The sequence below is a fragment of the Echiichthys vipera genome (genome assembly GCF_963691815.1).
Source record: "Echiichthys vipera genome assembly, chromosome: 18".
Lineage (NCBI taxonomy): Eukaryota > Metazoa > Chordata > Actinopteri > Perciformes > Trachinidae > Echiichthys > Echiichthys vipera.
The window spans coordinates 7,924,765-7,948,138 of record NC_139843.1 but is presented as its reverse complement, the minus strand read 5'-3'; the positions used below and the strand labels follow the sequence as shown (position 1 = coordinate 7,948,138).

At 44.0% G+C, this 23,374-nt stretch overlaps 1 protein-coding gene across 1 annotated transcript in view; it reads right to left on the bottom strand.

Annotated features, from left to right (window-relative positions):
- Positions 1 to 680: 680 nt before the first annotated feature.
- Positions 681 to 23,374, bottom strand: part of usp54b (ubiquitin specific peptidase 54b) — a gene marked incomplete at its 5' end in the record, with an annotated part of 45,274 nt that continues 22,580 nt past the window's right edge. The window contains 14 exons of the mRNA XM_083932193.1: positions 681 to 908; positions 3,239 to 3,370; positions 3,473 to 3,603; positions 3,871 to 4,685; positions 7,194 to 7,341; positions 11,649 to 11,810; positions 11,908 to 12,035; positions 12,313 to 12,699; positions 13,104 to 13,323; positions 13,675 to 13,857; positions 14,083 to 14,275; positions 14,917 to 15,066; positions 19,292 to 19,438; positions 23,066 to 23,171. Of these exons, the coding sequence (XP_083788319.1) occupies positions 822 to 908; positions 3,239 to 3,370; positions 3,473 to 3,603; positions 3,871 to 4,685; positions 7,194 to 7,341; positions 11,649 to 11,810; positions 11,908 to 12,035; positions 12,313 to 12,699; positions 13,104 to 13,323; positions 13,675 to 13,857; positions 14,083 to 14,275; positions 14,917 to 15,066; positions 19,292 to 19,438; positions 23,066 to 23,171 (2,989 nt within the window). The 3' untranslated portion in view covers positions 681 to 821. The remainder of the gene's footprint in view (positions 909 to 3,238; positions 3,371 to 3,472; positions 3,604 to 3,870; positions 4,686 to 7,193; positions 7,342 to 11,648; positions 11,811 to 11,907; positions 12,036 to 12,312; positions 12,700 to 13,103; positions 13,324 to 13,674; positions 13,858 to 14,082; positions 14,276 to 14,916; positions 15,067 to 19,291; positions 19,439 to 23,065; positions 23,172 to 23,374) is intronic.

The window sequence follows — 23,374 nt, the reverse complement described above, 5'->3', positions numbered from 1 at the left end:
TGAAGTGCACTCCACTCCTATTTGAAATGCAGACATGAGGAAGTACCACTTTAAGTTTATCAGTATTCGTTAATTATCATTATCAACATTCCATAAGGTCTTATTAATTAACATACAGGTTTCATACATGAGTTTTTCTGTACATGACTTTTAGTTATTAGTGAGTTCGGTCTCGGGCGGGTTTACTGTGCGCGCACACAGGAAGTAAAGAAACAAAACAAAAACAAAGAGAGAACAAATATGGCTGTCCATCTGAAACAGACCCAGCTCGGCTATGTGTGCGTCCAACAGGAAATGCCCGTGAAGAAAGAGGAAGAGGCGTGGCTACTTGGTAAGAGTCTCCCCCTGAGCTGAGGGTCCTGTAGGATGGAGGACGAGTCTCAGTCAGACCCAGCCAGTGAGCGACCAAGCCAACAACACCACTGAAAGCGGCATGCTCGCCAGACTGCACAGGGAAACCTTCGGAAAACCCCAGGGGGAGACGAGAAACAACAGTCCCGGGAAGTAGGGGGGAAGGTTGAGGTTGTAGTTTGGGGTCAGAGTGACTGCATAGACAGAATAGTAGGTCGAGGGAGGGAGAGAGGAGGGAGGGAGGAAGGCGAGGAGAGGCTAAGCGGGGTGCTGCAGGCGCTGAGGGAGGCTCTACGTCAGTGCAGATGTGCATGTGTGCGTGCATGTGTTCAAGGGAGAAGGAGGAGGAACAGGATAGGAGTTGAGTTTGATTCCTCCTGAGCCAATTCCAGGTCCTTCAAGGTGAGGCCCTTTCGAGGACCCCGGCGCCGCCGCCACCTGCCGCACGTGGAGGTGGACGCTGCGAGACATTAGTGAAGCAGAGCGGGACTCTGATCAGAAGACAGCTTGACCCCCGTCAGACACAGCCAGAAACTCCCCGCACCGCCCGACAGCTCCTGAGACAAGAGAGGAGACGACAGTTGAGATTAGTCGTTTAAGGGTTAAACTATGAAACAGACTTGATGAGGAACAGGTTAACTTGGTAAACAGGTTTGTTTATGTGGGAATCAGTTGGAGGTAGCCATAAATGTCTGTGCATGTGTTGTTAAAATAGAGATAAAGACATACATCATACTGATGCTCTAACACTCCCTGGGGTTGTGCCTGATGTTCCCCACGTTCTACTTAAACAACGCTTGTGTGCTGTATTTTTTATGTCTATTTATTGCATCTTATAGTTGTTAATATATTTTATTATATTATATTTATATCACTTACATTTAAAACTTACTGTTTTTTATTAAATGAGCCTCCCAGCAAAAGTATGCCACATGTTTGTACTTGTATAACTGGAGTGAGAATAAACATCTTGAATATAATATCATTGTATTATTAAAACAAATATTATATTACTCACATAAAAGGTACAGTAAGTACTAAACAAACACATTAATATATATTTAAATTGACTTTAAAGAGAATGTTTTGGGATGAACATCATAAACATTTTTGAGCTATCCATAAATGTAGGTTCATTGAGTGCTGAATTTACAATTCACTGTTGTCTACCCAATAAAAGAGAAAGACTAAATATCGTATTTTGTAAAAGATAAAAAAATAAATACATGTATGGTTGTAATATTGTTCTGTATGTATTTGTATTATATGTATGGTCATTTTTACTCCTCCAGTCTCCTTTAATCATATTCTATCATTTAGGTGCCAACACCTCAGAAAGCTTTCCCCATAAATATCATTTTAAACGTTCAAGAGTTTCAGTTTGATATATTACATATCTATTCTAAAGACAGTTGTTCCCAGCTTTCAAAAAATTGAATGATTATTAATTAAAAACACATAGCAGTAGATGTAACAGTTTTTCTACCAGTGAGAATACCAACACCTTTTAAAACCTTTTCACTTTCATCAGTGTCTTTTACATTTATTATATTCAGTCTGCACTTGATGTCATTTATATTATATTTTGTTTTCAATGTATTTATTTAGTGTCCTGTATACTGCACATATGTCCAGTATATCCTTTATATTGCACATTTTCAATTTCTTTAGATTCTATACCGTTTGGTTTTGCCTCACTTTTGCACTATTTAGAGTGTATTTGTTATATATTTTACTATTTCTCTTTGTTTTTATCCTTTGTACTTATTGCACCATGGGTCGGAGAGAAATAGGTTTTTTATTCCTCTATGTCTGGCACATGTTGCAGAATTGACTATAAAGTTGACTTGACATATTTCAGGTTAATGTGCATTAGCCTCAGCTTCTACAGTGAGATGTGAATTTTAGCACTTCGGCACACTGAAGAAGTGTAAAAACCCGAGCTGATGCCTCTGATAGTTAGAGTGTAAAGAGACCTTAAATGACACGAACAAACCAGACAGGTCTGCAGTTTGTCATTTTTCGGATGGGGCCCTTATTAATTGTTCACAGCTCATTTGTAACCATCTCAGGCCTTAAAGATGAATGAAAGTCTTGATTGGTGCATGTTTTATAGAAGGCCGATGATTCCCGCTTGATGTTATTTATTTAAATTTAACAGATTTGCCCAGGGATGAAAAAAACCTTTGGCTCTCACTGTTATCACACATTTAAAAAATAGTGGTTTGGTCTACTTTTGTGCCCAAAGCAAAATGTTTTCCAAAAAGTACATAAAATATCAAGAAAAGACTTTGCTATTCTGACCTCATTCAGAAATTCCTCTGAAACTCATCTGGCTCTCAAAATGGCTCAACTAAAGAAAGGCGCCTGTAAATAAAATGTTTTATTATTATTATTATTATTATTATTATTATTATTAACTAGGGAAATATATCTGCTTTTTTCCAGTCTTAAGCAGATTAGTGGTATTTTACTTTTAATATTACAAGTCATATGAGCTCAGCGCAGTGTTTACCTGTGAAGCAGTGGAGGGAGGTGGTGATGAGAAGGTGTTGGTGATGAGGAGGATGGAGGAGATGATAGTGGTGGAATAGCAACAGGGACTCAGAAGAGAGGAAGTAAGCAAGGAGAGGCACTGACATCAGCCTGCTTCACCTTTGAGAGAGAAGGAAGAGAAGCAGACAGAGAGAGAGAGAGAGAGAGAGAGAGAGAGGACAGATTGGAAATCGAAAAAGCAGGACGAAAGGGAGAAATGAGACAAACAGTGCAGGGGGGGGCACAGGGTAAAGCGATGTGTAAAGAGCCGAGGCCACGGGATAATATCAGGCAGATGCAATTCACCAGCAAGGCCACAGGGGGGCAGCAGTGCACAGGAGGTCAGACTTACGAAGCTGCGGGTTGCAGTCAGGCGGCTGCGGCGCGAGGTCACCACTGTGCCACTCAGGCTGCGTCCAATTCGTCTCAGGTTCTCCCCATCATCAGGCTCCACCCCTAAACGCAGATCCCGCAACATCATTGGCTGCAGAGGGAGAAAATGTCTGTCAGACACTGGAAAGATTGATCCAACTGATGACCTGTGAGCAAGCAAGGAGATTCTGTCAGAAAGACACATAGATGTTACCTTGTTGAGGTAGGTGGGGGTGCTGGTGCAGTCCGCCCCGTACACACTCCTCTCCATGTCTGCACTCGGGGTCTTGGAGCGAGCCTGTCCTCCTCCCACTCTAGAAATGAGCCTCTCTGATGGGCTGCAGCCTGAAAACACACACACACACACACACACACACACACACACACACACACACACACACACACACACACATACACCTTAATTATTCATGTATTCTAATTGTAAGACATTTCTGAAGTTGTCTTGTGGTAGCTCTTGGTGTTATGCCTGACTCTGTGTGTGTGTGTGTGTGTGTGTGTGTGTGTGTGTGTGTGTGTGTGTGTGTGTGTGTGTGTGTGTGTGTGTGTGTGTGTGTGTGTGTGTGTGTGTGTGTGTGTGTGTGTGTTGTGTACCTGTCTTTCCAGCCAGCAGACTGGCCTGGTAAAGGGAGTCAAGCTCAGACAGCTCAGCCTCTTCGCGGTCACAGCAGGGATCATTGTGTTGCCCTGAGGCATGCTGGGAGCTGTAGTGCCCTGGAGAGGACTGGCAACTAAAGCTGTACCTCTGATGGGTCATCTGCGGCCTGATCGGGACACAGCGGTCTGGGGGCGTGTCATATGGCGTCACCACGGCGTCAGGGCGGTCCAAACTCCAAGAGGACCAATGACGTGTTCCGCTGTCTGCGGCAGCTTCGTGCCTCTGCCAATGCTGAGCAGCACCGGTGGGGGATTGGGGTTGGGGGGGCTGCCAGAGTGGCGTGAGAGGTTTCCTTTGCCCAGAGGCTTCCGGAGGGGGAGATGGGGGAGGAGTAGAGGACAGAGGAGGAGGGTGTGTGTGTGTGGGTTCAAGGTGTGTGGAGTGTGCGGTGTGTGTATCCCAGAGACGCAGAGGAAGCGAGGGCAGAGAGATGGCTAAGTGCTTCCCCAGGGGTCTGACACTCACCCCCCCTGCCTGCAGCAACTCGCACAGCCTCACTCCCGACCCCTCCCTCCCATCGTCGCCTTCCTCCCCTCTCCTCCCCATGCATCCACCCTCCTCCTCCTCCCGTTGGCTGGAAGGGGCACAAGGGTGAGGGATGCTGAGGGTGAGCGGGGGTCGAGGGGGAGCGGGCCGATAGGGTGGAGGGGGCGGGTCCTGGCCCAGAGCAGCGTCCTGGTTGGGCGTTGCCTGGTCCTCTTCCTCCTCCTGATTGGGCGTCAGCAGTATTTGGACCGGGCCAGGCTGTTCACTGGAGGACACAAGAGAGGGAGGGCGTCAGTCAGCCAGCAGCATGGAAAAAAGCCCCCAAAAAACAGAGCTGCTCTGACGTCAGGTGAGTTACTGCATAGAGGGAAGGTCACAACAGCAAACCAGGATAAACAAGCACACACACGCACACACACACACACGCAAGCACGCACACACACACACACACACACACACACACACACACACACACAAGCTCACTTTTATACAGAACAAACAGCTACGAACACACAATGATGCAGCCTTGTGAAAGCATGGCTTTGTGTATGGGATTCCACAGCCATGCTTTTTATGAGTCAGGCACAAGCTCAGCTCCACTGACTGCAGATTCACCCAACTTAACTCTCTGTTCCAAACACATCCAGCTCAAACAAACAAAGACTTTCTAATCCGATTATCAAAACAGCAATCTACCCTCTGCTGCGCTGATGCAGTACATCAACACTGAAAATAAATGTGGCATCCACAGTCTGGAGTAATTCAGTCTCGGCGGGACACTATATTACTTTATTGATTTACATACATTGATATGTGGAGGATATGATATATGTTGAACATTAGTGGATCCTCTCTGCAGAGACTCTGCACTGTATCAGTGTAGCAGTGTGTTTGTGTGTGTGTGTGTGTGTGTGTGTGTGTGTGTGTGTGTGTGTGTGTGTGTGTGTGTGTGTATGTTGGTATGTGTGAACTCAAGTCTGTAAATTTGTGTGTCTATTTTTAAAGACGGTGTGCACAAACCTGTCTGTGTCTGCGTGAGCGCCGGCCCCCATCCCCCACATTAACTCCCCCGTCTCTTTTCAGCCTTAGTAATTACCCAGCAGGCTTTGCAGCAGCAAGCTATAAATCAGAGGCTTGTGTTGATCAATAGAGGAGAGGAGGAAGGTAATAAAAGAGGCTGAGCGCTGAGCTTTACCTCCTCCTTGCCTCCGTCCTGCTGTTAACAGTTTGGATTACAATTTATTCGTTTTTAACAAATTTTGCTGCAGCTTAACCCGACGTTTAAATAACTAAGTTAGCAAATCCAATCAGTATCTCTACCTCTTACCATGAATTCAGGTGTTTCAAGGTGCTGCAGTAAGACTCTTGATGGAAGAATGGTATAGAGTATATTAGTGATGGTGAGATTACCATGTTTAAAAGATGTATTTGATTGGCTCCTGACTATATTTTACTCTATAAGAGTTTAACCCGAGACCATTAATAATAAAAACCAGAGGAGACTGTTTTGAGTATTTTACCATATATGTATGTCTGCAACTAGGTTTGGTTACCGCAAAAGCATCGTAACCATTTACAGATTTTACACCCCTGGCCCCGATTTGGCAGCTGCAGTGATTCCATTGCAAGGTGGTTTCTATTTTTTTTATTATGTGTCTGTGTTTTTTTTTATTCTATTATTGCAACAGGACTTTGATTCGTTACATATGTGTTCTTTTTAATCCTTTTTTATCCGACCAGCAGTCCAAACCCAAATATATTCAGTTGACTAAAATCCACTGGATGCCTAGACCCTGTTATACTGTATTTAATTATTATTTAACTATTTCAAATGTGATCATTTCTTTATCTCAGATTTATGTAAGCTGAGAGTGTCCGTGCTTGCAATAAGAGGAAAATATCTTATATTTAAACTTGTGATCTCCAGATAATGGCCTTTAAAAAATAATAATATTGCAAGCGTGGCCGTTCACTGCTTTGTTACAGATTCTAGATGAGCTGCCTCATTCTTTTTAAATATTAAATATGACACTTCTCACAAAAACTTCAGTGCTGAAGCTCTTTCCCCTCCCCACGCAGCAAAACTAACACATCAGAGGGGAAACAGACTGACTCACTGTAACACACAAACACAGCACAGGATCTGAGACTACAATCACACGGCAGCACACAGGACAGAAATACAGTGACGGACTGCAGCTTTACAGGGCACAGAGGGACAGATCAGTGGCACATCAAGAGCAGAGGGAAGCCTTGGCAGCTACAAAGAGCAGCACAACAGCAATGCAGAGAAGCAGTGAAGCACAGAAAAGCAGAGAGCAACTCCGTCTCTCTTTATATTCTCGATGGCAACAGAGAGACCGGCAAAGCAGGTTTTTACTGCACTGCAACAAACACACGAACACAAAGAGGAGAAGAAGTTACTATATACAGTCAAGTGCGTGTGTTTGAGGACACACACGCACACGTACACACACACACACGCACACACACATAGCAGGATGTGAAAGTGCAGTGCTTGGGGTTACAAAAAAAAGGGGATCTGGGATTCTTTTGGCAGCCAGAGCCAAAGACACAAACATGAGGGTGTTGAGGTGTTTTTAGACAGCCAGCACCCATAGGACACACACAGAGGAGCCCCGAGGTGGGTTTAAGGACAGCTTGAGCCGAGGACACACACAAAAAGTGGGGGGGAGGGGGTTGTGGAGGGGGTCTGAGGTGGTTTTGAGACAAGCACCGCTGCGGACACATAGAGGGGGGACAGTGGTGGTACCTGCGAGGCCCCTGTGGGCGGGCGCTTCCTGTCTCCCGTTCCATTTCCTGTTCCTGCCTGCGTTTGATTGGGCCCCCAGTGCTCCTCATGCACGCAGCTACAGCCAATCCGCTATGAGCGTTAGCCTCATGCAGGGGTCTGAGCACAGCTGAGGATGTTAACAACAGAGCGGGAGATAAAAAGGAGAAAAGAAAGAAAGATGTAACGACAGAGTGGCAGAGAAAGAAAGACCGGGGGAACGGAAAAGGAAAAGAAAAGAACAAAAGAAGAATACCAGAAGGGAAAGAGAGTAAAGGATAAAGTCAGAGACAAAAGGAGGATGAAAGAACAGGTGAGACAAAAGGAGACAGAAGATAGAAGCAGAGCAGAATGAGTGGTTATGAGGGGGCAGGCATGCATTACGCTCCTCTACTGTAAGTCAATGTGTCTCTATTTTTACATGTATAGAGTTGCAAAGTGGGAAGATTTATTATGGGCATCATCTAAATTGTTTGTATTGACTGTTTAATACACTCTTAAACTTAAAGATATAACCCATCCACCTGTAACTCATATGTTGAGTAGGTATATCAATATTATAATGTTTCAATTCGTATGAAACTCCTCGTGTTTCACTATTTTACTGTTTCTTGTTGTAAAATATTTTACTTTTACTTTGCTATATATATATCAACTATTCTATTTTATTCCATATTATTTTATTTTATTCTATTTACTCAGCTGTATTTCATGTTGGCTCTCTGTATGATTTTGTATGTGACAAATAAACATTTCTGGGATTTGATTAAATCATACAAAATGTAATCCACTGGGTTTTGACTCCCAAGGAGCATTTTGCTAAGAAACATGTGCTCACGGGGTTAAAGATTCAGTTGTGTGCGGGGCTAACGGCCAAAGTGAAAGCACAGGAAACATTCAGTTCACATTCAGATTCTGGGTTTCTGGGTTTTAGAAGAATTTAGAAACGGTTGCGAGGTATTTAATTCACATTTACGACAAAGGAGGAGTCCAAATTTTGCTGCAGCCCTGATTTGCCTTCTTCTATATAGCTGTAGCTGCTGGGGCTAATGAGTATCGCAGTGTTTCACTTCATACCAAACTGATGATTATATCTCAGAAACAAAGCTGAAATAAATACATATTTTCTGTCTGAATATACATGTATTCACTCTCTGTCTGAACGCTCCGTTTTAGCACCTGTCTCTTTAAGACTCCCACCCGAAAAAGCCTAGTCTGCTCTGATTGGTCCATGTTTCAAGGTCTTCCGCATCTGTACTCTCGGTACTCTCTGCACCGTCAGTGCAGTTGAGGAATAAATGAGACGTCACTGTAGCAGCACTTTCTACCTACCTACGTATATACTTCAATTCGATTTTATTTATAGTGTCAAATCATAAGAAAAGTTGTCTCAGGACACTTTACAGAGTAGGTAAAGACCACAATCTATGACTCATTTATGATTTACATAGACCCAAGAATTCCCCCATAGAGTATATACAGTATAGTTGTGACATCACAATGGTACAGAAGTCCTGACGGCTCGTTTAAAGACAGTTTCTGAATACGGGCTGTGTGCGTTTCACTGTGGATTCAGCGTTTTTGATAATTTCACAGTATTTATAAATCACCTCGACCTGCTTTATAATGACGTGAAAATCTCCCGTTTGATAATATTGGGCCTTAAAATTATCCACTTTTGTATCTTTAAAACTATATTATGAAAAAGTTTTTTCATTAGGATCTTTATGGATTGTTATGTCAGCCTGTATGTTGAGAAACATTGAGGATGTCATTCTAAGGAAAAATTATGAAAAACACTTTATAGTGGGTTGAAAAAAAGTTTCCACACCCAGCACCTCAGCCCACTTCACAACTCTATTGTAAATGCATCTGGACTGCAGACAATAGATTAAAAACTCAAGATTAGATAAGTGAGGAGCAAAGTTGAGGCTACGTTCATGAAGCCACAGACACCTGACAGGAAAAAAAGATTAAATCCATTTGGACAAAGCTTTCTACGGTGCGTAGCCTTGTGAACGCACCCTGAATGGTGTTAGTTGGTTATCAAAAAGATGCAGAAGAAGACAACAAAAGAGCAGCCATCACCCATCCTGACTTGAGTTTAGAGACTTTAGAGAGGGATGGAAAAAAAGGAAGGTTGATGGCAGCTCTGTTGTTGTCGTTGGCTGTGACGTCCTCTAAAACACTGAGGCAGATTGTTTGGAGTTCGCCTGAAACCATCGATATGGACGTGGGAAACCAAATTCTGTTACGTAACTGCACTGAAAGTGATGCCATCTGTTGGTTCGCAAGTCGTCCTTTCACTTCATCAAGGTTGAGTGTACTCACAGGGGTGTGTGTGTGTGTGTGTGTGTGTGAGGTACATGAGGCTCAACATATTGAAGCACACACAGTAGGACAGAAAGGACATAACATAATAATCTCTGATATAGATTTAGTCAGTGCTGAGCTGGAGGGGAAAACCTGCACACCTGCAGTTCAGACAAGTGCCTCACTTTCTCTCTCTATCTCACAAACACACACACACACACACACACACACACACACACACACACACGTACACACACACACACACACACACACACACACACACACACACACACACACACACACACACACACACACACACACACACACACACACACACACACACACACACACACACACACACACACACACAAACACACTAGCTGTCTTTCAAGCCAAGTCTCCAGTCTGTCAGAGTGGGTCTGAAGTCAAGTGTCGTGCCATTTAGGTCCAAGTCAAGTCGGCAAAGTTTCTGAATGTAAAAATGGAACAACATTTCTTTATTTATGTGGTTGAATAGTTTTTCTATTTGAATGTTTTGCCTTTAAAAGTGAACATTTTCAGGTTCATATTTGTATTTTGGGTTTCTACCAGAACACGTTGATCTGCACCATCATTGTAGTAAGGGAATGGCTGTGACGGCCGTAGCAGCACTTCCTACCTACAGTATATATATAATACAGTTGTGACATCACAATCATACAGATTAAAGGCACAGTTTCTGAATACGGTCTATGTGCATTTCTCTGTGCATTTATACTTTCACAGTATTTATATAGCACCTTGACTTAGTTTTATAATAAAAAACGACATGGAAATCTCACTTTTGACTATATGGGCCCTTTAATGAGTTCTAATGACCATATAATGTGCATAACATGTTTATGTTTAATGTGTGTGTGATCCTCTCACAGACCCAGTTCCCTAGGCTCTATATGAAATCTCACTTTTTACATTATGGGACCTTTAAGTTAAAAGTAAGTCAACTCACGGCAATCAAGTCAAGTCTCAAGTCCTGATTGTGACTTGAGAGATTTACGACTGCAAATCCATATAGTTGGGGAAATGCCAGAGACAGATTAAACAAGACCAGGAGTTTACAGCCATGCAGGCGTCTTTTGTTTCGACCCTTCAAGTCTTTCAAAACCCCATGTTAGTAATGTCAATTTTTAGTCCCTAAGCCCCAAAATTAAATAACTCATCTGACTTAAATTGTGTAATTACGCCAGAAGCTCCTCCAGAGTCACAGCAGACATTACAGTCGTATTATTCTTGGTGACTAGTATATTGACTTTGACATGTAAAATTGGTCCTCCTTTAAGTATGACTCAAGTCTCACATCTGCAGCTCTGAAACACACAAGCTCACACACACACACACACACACACACACACACACACACACACACACACACACACACAAATATGCACTGTATACACAGGTACACACATGACTACAACGCAACACAAACACACTCAGACAGACAGAAATATATAACAAGAAAAACAAACAGGTTACACACGCATACTCTATTCGGAACTAAGAAACGCAAGGAGACGGATGGAAAACTGACCAACAGATGGGAATAAGGACAAATAGGAGGTCGGACAGAACACACGAGTCACTGTGATTGCTAAGGTAGACAACAGGTGATAGTGTGACCTTAAAGCTGCACCGAACAAAAGACTCGCCACGCACGTCCCTGTAATTGAAATGTGGTGAATTTGCCCTTTGGTTTGCCCTGTGCAGCTTTAAATGCAGTTTTCTTCTTTTTAAAGGTCTAGTTCACACAAATGTACAAAAAACATATGTATTCTCTTTTACTGATTCTGGTATCTCGCTGTATCTCATGGAGATTGTTTGCATCAGAACTAATGTTCACTGAAGAAATAGTGCTTATTTCTATTTCCACAAATATTTTGGAAGTCTCAATAGAAGTCTCATAGTTGAATATCTTAAAATAAAACCCAAACGATCTACTTTGCAAGACACCACTAAAGGTAAGAGAGAATATGTTTGCTGTAAGTTGAGTGAGCCGACCTCTCCCATACATCTCTTCTTTCTCCTCCACCCTCACTCCCTCGCACTTTTTTCTCTTTCTCTACATCACTCTTTGCTTTTCCATACCCTGGTGTTGGAGCTGGTCCAGGTCCATGAATTTGCTGGGTTTGGGGTTGAATCCCATGGCCACCTCTCGCTCCGCCTCCCTCCGCTTCTGCTGCTCCTGCTGGCGGGCCCTCCTGGCCACTTCCTCCTGCAGCTCGTCCAGCTCACTGCGCCCTGAGCCGTCTGAATGAACGCCAAAAAAAGATGGAGAATCAAATGATCAGTCAGACCAAACGAACTGTGACAGTAGATAAATGCAAACACATGCACCAACACAAACCTGTAGTGGCGCCGCCCCTCCAGCTGGGCGATGGCAGCTCCTGCAGGATGGCACCGCTGCTCTTTGACTTGGGCACTGAACGCCATGAAGGTCCTGACATTAGCACCCGTTTCTGTTGCCCCACCTCTCTGTGGAGGAAATGACATAAAACAGAGAGAAAGAGTTCAAGAAAAAGAGACAAAGGGGGAAGAAATGTTGAGAGTGCAGCTCAAACATCTCTTGACAAATATGTCTGATGATTGATTTGTTTTTATGGATTGTTGGACAATTTGTTGTTAATGTCACATTCGTATTTCAAGCTGATGAAGTGAAACTGAAGGTGACAGCGAAACCACGTCAGGGAAAGACAATGAATGACAGAGACCCAAAGGAAGAGACAGTAATTGTTATTTGTGACTTTCCTACCTGTCGGGGCTGCTGCTGTTCCTCTCGCTGCTCTCGTAGCCACTCTCCATCCTCTGAATGAGACGCGGCTGGTGCTCCACCCCTCTCAGAGGTGGAGGGGCAGGGGGACCCATTGTCCGCCCGCTGCCCAAAGACCTGGGCTGCCCGACCAGCCCAAAACCAGCTTCTAACTCCCCAACTTCCCTCCCTTCCACCTCTTGCGGCCCTGGCTGTATGGGGGGAGTGGGTCCCGCCAAGGGAAAGAAGTCCTGGGGCTCCGGGGGGAGAGAGGGGCCTGGCAGGGTGTTGTAGCCCAGAGAGGAGCCTCTCGGTCGGGTGAAGATGCTGTCGATGTTCAGGGCCTCTCTCCTGGGCCTCCAGGTTGGCCTGTAGCGGCCTCCAGAAGAACTATGAAGCAAGGGAGGAGGATGTTACATGACTCCAGGAGTGGAGAGGATACTGTGATATTCTACCCAAATACAAGTTGCATGACTGTTTAAACTACTCAAAAGATGCAAATGCATCTCAAAGTAAAATTGTCTTCAAAGAAAGGAAGAAAACTAATTTTAGAGGGTAGTCAAAAAAGTAAAAATACATGTCCTAAGTCCTGGAGCTTTTAACCATTTATTGCACCGACAACACTGCAGTGTGGTTCTACTCATGATACTCTGGAAATAATCTTTTGATACTTTAAAATACATCTTATTGATAATTCTCTAGACTTTAACTTAAGTAGGACTTTTACAGTGAATGTGAATTCAAAGGCAGGATGTCTGAAGTCTATGTGATCGTGTGTATCAGTGGTGCAGTACCTGGACTTGCTCTCGCTGCTGGTGCTTTCATCCTCCCAGTGGGGACCCCCAACCCCGCCCTCACAGCCCCCAACTCCTGACGAAGAGGAGGAGGACAGAGGACGAGAGGAGGAGGAGGAAGACGTGAGTGGCCGTCGGGAGGAGAGCAGGAAGACAGCTGTCTCCTTGTACTCCTGCAGTGGAGGAGAGGGAGGGCGGGGAGGACCCTCCACTGCTGACTCTGAACGTGGGAGAAGAAAAAAAGAAAATGTAAATCTGATAACATTTTAATTTAGCCCACAGGGGGGCAATTTTATGCGAGTAAATAAGAGAATAACCAGTAACGAGGCGCTGAAGAGTCTGCAGTGATGAAGTACAAAGACCTCACTTCAAACCTAAAATTATTAGTTAAACCTAGAAATATGTACTGCAGTTTAGTACTTTCTCTTACGCCCTGAAAACACTGCAGTCACTTGTGTATCTGCAGTTGTTTGAAGCTGTCAAAGTGTTTCCACTGAAGGTGCAGCTGTGCTTTGTGGGTATATGTAACTTGTATAGGTAACTTGGTCTCTGGACTCGAATGCGCTATTACCTCCGGCGTCAGCACCGTGCGGCGGTGTGCCAATTTCGTAATTACAGACCACTGTGGTCTGGGATTCGCTGGAGAGGTGGCTACCCGTGGACTGGTGGAGGGATCGGCTGCGTGAAGCGCGGTGACTCGAGCTGTCCGTTGAAGAGTCTGTACGAGTATCACTGGATATGGACGGCTCCCGACCTGAGAGAGAACAAGAGAGAGAGTTGACCTTTCACTTAATCCTACATCTCCATATGTTTACAGTCAAAGGCAGGGAAATAAGTCCAGGCTCTGCAGTATACACAAGCAGGAGTTGGATTATAGGGTTGAAGGTCAGAGCTTTAAAGCTGTAACCTCGCAACCGCCCCTGATGACACACACACAGAATAATCTGATCTGTAGCAGAGTGTGTCATCTTTGCTGTACCAGAGTCCTCGCTGTCGTAACCAGCCTTGCTGCTGCAGTGCTGGAGTTCCAGCTGCGGGTTGGAGCTGGTACAGGGGTTGGGGCTCTCCTGCAGTATCACCGGCGTCCCACGGGGGTCAGCGTAGAGCAGCAGCAGGGGCTGATAGTGGCCTTTGATACAGCGAGACACCACGTCCTTCCACTTAGGGCCGATCTGGAGGTGCAGCAGGGCAACACACACATAAAGACACACACAAACATATATATAAACACATACACACGCGCACACACACACACACAAAGGGAGTGTAAATCTATCCGTTTTAAGATATAACATTACGCATATTCAACCGAAACTAGAAGGTCAAACACACATTGTGCTGCTGTGTATCCTTATTGATATCATATTATCACACTTTTTCATTAGCTCGATAATTTAATATGACTGACAGTGTGCACTGTACTGATACAAGTGTCAAGGACACGCACATTCACTTTATATCACACTTTGACACTCACAAACTAACTCAGCTTCCCTCGATTCAGTCACCCCGAAATGTAAATCAGTATCCAGCCTTATCGGACATAACACATGCTTGAACCATGAAGTATTACAACATAAGACCAGTTGTAGCACTTAAACCTGCACTAAGATTAAAACAAAGACAGGGATTAAACCTTAAACACAAAATCAATCTCAAGCCACCCCTGCTGACCATGCAGCACTTGAAGTAACACGCAGCGTAGGTCTCGTCATTGTCGGTCTCACAAGCACTACTGGAGATGCAGCAGATGCTGAACAGCAGCACACCCTCCCCGTGTTGCAGCATGCAGCCCCCCCAAAATGGGTCTCACCTCTTTGACGTGGGCGTCGTCGAAGTACATCCACTTGCGTATCTTGGTCTGGAAGAAGAAGGTGGAGTAGTGCTTGCCGTAGTAGCACACCATGCCCACCAAGTAGAGCTCCGCCTGGCGAGCCCTCTCCTCTGTCACACGGTAGAACAACTACAGAGAGAGAGAGAGAGAGAGAGAGAGAGAGAGAGAGAGGGAGGGGGAGGAGACAGGGAGGGAGGGAGGGATGCAGAGAATAGATGGAGAGGTGTGCAGTAGGGAGGGAGATAGAGATTGGGGAGTTAATGTGAATACAAGCCCATTTTCACCTAGTATACCAGTATATGCTGTACGCTATATGCAGTAATCCTTCAGCCCATTCTCAAACGCTTTCCTCTCATTGAATACTGGCCGTACGGTACAGTGATACATATGTGCTGCAGCTTTTTATGCAGAAATGATGCACAGATCTCACAGCAGTAATACTACTGCTATTTGCACGTTACCTACACAGATCAATGCAGTAAAAGTGCTGAAATTTTAGAACATAGCCTTCTATATAATCCTATCTGTACCCGCTGCTGCAAAGGACCATATGTTTCCTTACTTATCTGGCATGCAGCTAACAATTGCATCATTATTGATTACTGTCAATGAATCAGTAGTCCCCAAAAATAAAAGTGTCGTCTTCGAATAGCTTTTTCTGTCCGACCAACAATCCAAAAACTCAAATGCAATCACAACAATAAGTTGGCACCAGCAAGTGTTTAGCATTTCCGCTTAATAAATGACCTGATGTTATCTATTTATTGCAATAGACTAATCGTTTCAGCACTGCGATAATATAATCTAACAGGAGAAAGAAAAAATAACAGGGAAGCAGAAAAGAGAAACCGCAGATGCAGGAGACAGACAAAGGGAGAAAGTGAAAGCAGTAGAAAAAGGAGGAGGAGGGATACAGGAGGCACTTTCTCTGATTTGAACAACTAAACAAAAGCAGAGAGTGCGATAGATTGTGCCTCTGATTTTTTTTTCTGGAAACTGGCTTCATCTCACAACGGCGTGATGAAAACGAGGGAAACAGCAGCATGCCGAGACAGAAGATAGAAGACAGAGGAAAGAACTTGACTCACTGTAACACATCTTCATATTCACTGATCCATTATTCATAGACATCGCTTCAGAATGCGGCTGGAGATGTTACATTCAAATGCATCGACATTACTCAGTCATGACTATGAGTATCAGAGGTCGAAAGAGTGTGTGTGTGTGTGTGTGTGTGTGTGTGTGTGTGTGTGTGTGTGTGTGTGTGTGTGTGTGTGTGTGTGTGTGTGTGTGTGTGTGTGTGTGTATGTGTGTGTGTGTGTTTGTGTGTGCGTGCGTGTGTGTGCGTGTGTGTGTATGTGTGTGAGGTGTGAAGGCGGCAGCTTTATGAGAATAATGGAAGTCAGGTAGTCGAGTGTGTTGTGTGTGTTTTAATTTGTAGTTTTTCAGAGTGAGCTGGAATTGGATGAGTTTACAAGGCTCTACAAAGCATGCACATATTTGTATTCCGTATTTGTCAGTAAAAGTGTATTTATGTGTCGCACAATTCGCAATTCCCACAGTGTGTAAACACTTGCATGGGTTCATGTCTAACAGCTGGAGCACCAACAAATGGTTTACTGAATGGGCCTACCGGGAACAGGCCAAGGGCCCGAAAAGACCACAAAGAAACACAAAACTAATAAAATGAGACACTGAGGGACTACAAATAGACACAAAAGACTACAAAGACACACAAAAAGACAACAAGGATACACTAAACAACAACAAAGAGACACATACTGTAAGACTACAAAAAGACACAAACAGACAACAAAGAGAGACAAAAAGACAACAACACACAAAAAGACAACAACGACACACAAAACGACAACAAAGAGACACACAAGGACAACTAAGAGAGACAAAAGACTACAAAGAGACACAAAAAGACTACAACGACACACAAAACCACAACAAAGACACATACTGTAATACTAAAAATAGACACAAACAGACAGAGAGACAAAAGACTACAGAGACACAGAAAACAACAATACACAAACAGACAACAAAGCGAAACAGAATGACTACAAAGAGACTCAAAGCAACTACAGAGGGACACAAAAAGACCACAAAGAGACACAAAACTAGAGACCGTCTTGCAATCACATCAGCTACTACACCAGCGGCCCCTCCTACTTTCAGTGACTCAGTGACAGCTCAGAATAGCAGCTCCTGTAGTTAATGCCGATTTGTCTTACGGGAAAGTAAACTCCAGGAACACACTTTACTTTTTTGCGTTAAAGATTAAATTAATGCTGAATGAAGTTAGAGAAGAACAGAGGCCAACCAGGACATGACTTACTGACTGAATATCTATGGGTAGAAGGCCATAGATATAGGCCGTTGTTTTTGTAGTGGATCAGCATCCATTTGTATATCCCGTTAACCCTTTTTACTCTCTGGATACAACAACATCCTAGAAATTTCCACTGTCATGCCAAATGATGGCATGTCTGAGTAGCCAAAACATATGACATGGCTGCCTTAGGGCGCACTCACACTGTCCATCCCTACCGTGCCCCAGGACGTTTCACGGCTAAAGTTTAATTCGTTTGACCAGTGTGAGTGCAACCGTACTGTGGCTAGGACCGGTACGCTTGCCGGTCACGGCCCGTCTGGGAGAGGTGGGCTTTTGTAAAGCACGTTTGCACATGTATGAGCACGAGCGTGCACACGTGTACGAGCACGAGGCCTACGGCAGCTCTGACATCATTTTATGTGCGCCTGTTCGGACATAGAAAAAAGAAGGAGGGACCATGCGCGGACATTTAAAACAATGGCGGCGAAAGGTTCACGTTGGTGTGATGCGGAGGTGGAGTGTTTACTGCAGATTTGGTCGATGAAAATATTCAAAAACAGTCGACAAGACGCACAAAAACTCCGAGGTCTATGGAAAGATTTGTAAACAAAGCGACGCATCGCGATGACGTCAATCAATGCGTGTTACGGCGTGATGGTAAAGGCAGCAAGAAGCATTCCGCCGAGGCCCAGGCAGTGTGAGTACAAACGGGCCTGGCCCGCGGGGGGAGAGGGAGAGGGGGAAAAGTACCCTAAAGCACGGGGCACGGTATGGATGGACAGTGTGAGTGCACCCATAGACAATAATAATGAGGCTTTTAAGTGGGGTTGGGTTCAAAGTGTTTACAGTCGGGGTCTACTTGAAGCCTCCTCTTTCACAATTTTCTGGGAAATGCAGAGCTCAAAAGCTGTTTTTTTGTCTACACATTCCTTGTTGCCGGCACAACAACGACATGCAGAAAGCCCAAAATCATAAATCATTCTTGAAAACTGCGCAAGGCCACATGAGTTTTTGTCAATCATCAATCAACCGTGTCGTCACAACTTTAAGCACTTAAATGGCAAACACATTGTGTGGCCCACAGCACTTGACTCCCCATGTGGTATATTAGTAATAAGTAAGCCGTAAGCCCAGAAATGAAGGGATTGAAACACACAAAGGGATCTGGTTTAAGAGGTTAAAGGATTTCTTAACATTTCAAGATAAGGTCAACTGGTAGACTCATCAATGTCAGTTGAATGTGAAGTCAGTGGGACTCATTTCAACTCTTTTCCAATTTTCTCATGGACTACAAATATGCTATCATGCTCAGTATAATGGGGACTGCCTCTATATTCCCTTATGTTGCCCTTTCTGGCTCACTGGATGTACAGCACTAGGATAGAGCCTGACATCTAACATTTGATGGCACTATTGACTTAGCTCCGCCCAAGATAATTGTGAAAAAAATATAAACAAGACACAGCCCCTTCCCCAGCCCCCCACCCTCCCATCGCAGAACGATAAGCCTGTGCAGCCAGACCATACTCCAGCACTGATACATTGCTGTGGAGAAGGTCTCCAATATGGCACATTAAGGAGACCTTTCAAACTATTTTATGTTCTCAGCGATGTTTTCCCTACATGAAATGCGAGCCCAGTCTGCTCTGATTGGTCAGCGTTTCCATGTCCTCCATACCTGCGCTCTCAGCGTCTCTGCACCACCACTGCAGCCGAGGAATGACTGTAACGGCACTGTAACGGCACTTTAACAGCGCTTTCTGCCTATATATAGTCTAGTTGTGACATCTCAACTGTGCAGAAGTCCTGATGGCTCATTTAAAGACACTGTTTTTGAATACTGGCTGTGTGCCTTTCTCTGTGGATTGAGCATTTTGATAGTGTCAAAGTATTTATACAGCCTGTCAATCTGGCATGTGTGTGTGTGTGTGTGTGTGTGTGTGTGTGTGTGTGTGTGTGTGTGTGTGTGTGTGTGTGTGTGCGTGTGTGTGATGTTTGTGATATCCTTACGTCTCCTAGACGCAGGCAGGTCCCCAGGCTGTGAATGACGTCCTCTGCCAGGTCAGAGTGGTCTGAGTCCCACACCAGCCCGATGGACACGATCTCCGGTGAGTTCATTAGCACCCGGCGGATACGCAGCACCTCCCCACAGTTACTCTGTGATGGGGGAGCAGGTAAAAAAAAACAGGAGAGCATGTGATCAAAGGGGTTTATTCATCCTGTGTTATGAGTGTGACAGCGCTGTAAAACCGTGCCTTTATTGTGACGAATACATGTTCATGTAGATCCACACACAGATAAAGTGAACAGTAGGAGAATGAGGGGCAGAGATGGAGAGCAGGAGAAAATAGGTGAAGAAAATGTGTAAGAGAGAACGATGGAGGAAGGAGCACAGTGCTGAGTTGTGTTTGTCCCTTGGGCCTTCTGTTGAGTTCAGAACCGTGTGTTCCGAATCCTTCCTTTGAGTCATGACCCACCGCAGAGCTGGTGCACGCACACACAAAAGCATACACACATAAGCATGCACGCAGCGCTGGCAGAGTGGGTTCGGAAACAGCCTGAGAACACCCCGGCAACCAGACACTTTGCCAAACACAACACTTTTGCACACACACATATGCACAAGCACACACAGAGCTCTCCCTTTGTCGGCGGCGTGCTGTCTTGCGCTGGCACAAGAGATGGCAGGAGGGTACTCTGCCAGGGTCTACTTCTAAATTCTCAGAAAGGGACACAAACACAAGCTGGGGAGCAGCAGCCAAACGGAGACACAGGCTATCTGTTAGCTCCGAACACATCGACGGGACACACAGCCTCAGTTAGCTCCCTGTGCTGCCTCAGTGCCGGGAATGGCCTTTGACAACATCATTCATCAAATGATTGCACAAACAGATTCGTTGTGCTTCATAATACAACATTGATCGGCGCAGTCTCATCTCTGGATGTTATATGCAAAGACTTCTTTCCTTTTTTTACCCCCTTTTTTGTTGCTGTGGCTATGCAGACCTTTCCAGGAGAGAGTGAGTTATATAACAGTGCTGCTGGTCAAAGGATACTGTAGGTTTGCAAAATGCTGATGGAGGCATTCTTCAGAGCAAAATGTACGAACTTTAGGGAAATGTTTGCACTTGTGCTTCCTCACGACTTATACAGCACTGAAATAAAGAGACAATCCCGCGTTTATTAATGGAGTGACACCTATACCTAAACGATAATCCTGGTTTATGACAAATTAGGATGTCATTGTTTTACGTTTGGCCATAATTTATGTCAGGCATGTCTGGGAAAGTGGCAACATGGCTACAACAAAGTCTGATGGGGCAAGAAACATGAGCAGTTAATGGGACAAGCCAGTGGTTCAGCTTCAGTCACATGACGTGTCTAAACCACTTTATTTAGAGGGAATACATTGAATTGATCACACCTGGAATGGACACAGTTCTGGTGTGTTATTTCTTCCAATTAAATGTGGCTAACCTGCAGGTTTGTTTAAAACCTGTACAATGCATCGACTGCTCCTGATTCATCTTATTAAGTCAGACTTCTTTGGTGGCAGTTTTTCTTTGTCACCAGATCGAGGCAATAAACGTGGCGAGTACAAAGTTATTATACAGACACAAATGATGGCCCTATTTCTGAAAAGAAAATGTTTTGGATGAAAGGGATTTGCAACAGTTGCTTGCATAATGCTGATACATTTGAAAATGGAGAATGGGCTGCATTTATATGGCACCTTTCTACCTAATCGGAAAAGCGCTTTACAATTTGACCCTGATTCACACCATTCATACGAACAAGCAACTTGGGGTTCAGTGTCTTGGGATTGAACTACTAACTAGCATGCTCATGCATGGGTCACAAGTTTTTTGTCATGAGTGAATCAGGTCGATTTTCTCATGCTGCAAATTGCAGTTTGCACGTTTCAAATTTAGTGAAAAAAACAAGATAAATATATATTTTTTGAGATACTTGTACCTGCTACTTAATACTTGTTTTTTCACTACATTTGAGAGGCAAACTTCCTACTATAATCCCCTCTACAGTAATGTGAATGCTATACTGTAACTCCCAGCTATTTTGCAGATGTCACTTTATGAAATATGATGCGTGGTTGCAGATTAAACTACCCAGCAATATATAAAGTACTTCAAATCAGCCCCGCCTCAAACAATTGCTGTCACATTAATGCTCTTGTACTTTTACTTAGAGCAATCTAAGCTTTTAGATTCAGATTCTATAATCGCTCAATCCTGATTGGCTCATGGATATTTGTGGCATCACTGTTTTCTGCCTTTTAATACAGCTTTTCACACCTGCTCTTATTCATTTATGGAATTGTTGTTTTTGTTGTTCATAATTTTTTGATGCAATTTAACTCATGTATGTTTTTTATGTGGTCTGTAAGACAATTTTCTGACATCTTGTGTTAGACAATAAAGCTTAAAGCCCTGCCCACGCGGACAAAGACATGTGTAAAGAAGACTTGCCTGTGAAATAAATTCAACTGATCTGATTTAGGTAGATAATTGTAAATAACTTAAGAGTAAGAAGCTGATTGGGAATTAAAGTTATCTGAAAACTTCCCGGCAGCGTCGCACACATCCAAATACAATCACTTTGTTTGAGCAAAGCCTGATGTGGTATTAACAAACGATCAGCGCTGCAAGTGATGAAAGATAAACAGAGGCAGGTCTGTGTAACTACCGCAGGACGGCACACACAACGTCAGCGGCTGGGCCATGAATAAGCCGCGGTGTGTATTAGTGTAGAGGTTGCGGTTGCGGTGCTGTGCTGTGTGAAACGAGGGGCAGCTGAGGAAGCTCTTTGTGCAGACACTTTGGCAGAGAGCGGCGGCTGAGCAGGATCTATTCATCAGCAGCGCGTTCCCATGTGGCAGCGCAACACAACCCTGCAGAACAAAGGCATCATGCACGTTCCTCCGTCTCTATATCTTTCTGTAGTCTCTCTTCAATGCAGAAGACAATTTGAGGCCCATTATTTTTCCAGTCATTTTCACCCAAAAATAGCCACAGTTTTAGAACGAGTATTTTAAAATGATTTCTTCAGGCACAACCAAATGTTCTTTTGTTTCCTGCTGCAAGACGAATTTGATGATCATTATGTTTTAATGTAAAGGAGGTCGATGAAGCGCTCCAGAAAACGCTCCCAGTAATAGAAAGTGAAGAGAGAAATGGGTGGAAAAATGCAAATGAGCTGCTGATTATGTAACACCAAGAAAGAAAGGGGACGAAAGCAAACAAGAAGTAATGAAACTACCAAAGTGGTTACGCTGCAAATTATATTTTTAAAATCTGAATTTTACCCTGCTTTTCATATTATTCTTTGTTTTTCCCCATCGTTTGATATTAGTAAAAATAAATTTGCTGATTTGGGATATTGGATTACACAAAAAAGGATGAAAATGAACATGGAAAGGGACAAAGAAAAATATTTAAATCACAGTGTGCTTTATGTTTTGTACGCTCTTGTTTCTGAGGGTCTGAGGTATACACTATTAACCCATGAGATGCCTACCAAACGTATAAAGAAATAGAAAAGGGGCATTAACCTCATTTAAATACGTGCAAATAGCACAGGAGCACAGCGGCGCTTTTAATCTGGCAGTGCAGTTCGGAGAGCATTTCACCGTTTGTGTGTACTTTGACTTTTTCTTTTATTTGTGCAGGTTAGGAAGCCGCAAAAGATGCGTAATCCTTTTTCGTGAATTCACTCGAGTGCACACTAAAATGTGCGTCCATGTGTCTTGTGTGTGTGTGCTCTCACAGGGCAGTTGCGCAGGTCTCCCATGTTGCTGGCGTTGCGAAGCAGTTCTCCGAACATGTCTGGCGTGGGTTTTTCTCTGCACTCCAGCATCCTCACCGCCTGGTTACTGCAGCATTGGACACACACACACACACACACACACACACACACACACACACACACATAACAAAATGATGCATGAGTGAATGTGTATGCTTCCCAGAATGAAAACTTTCCTGAAAAAAAAACATTGAATGTGAAGCCTAGATGTGACCTGTGGCCACCTTGTTTCCACTTTTTTAAATTGTTTTTTTTTCTTGGTACTTTACA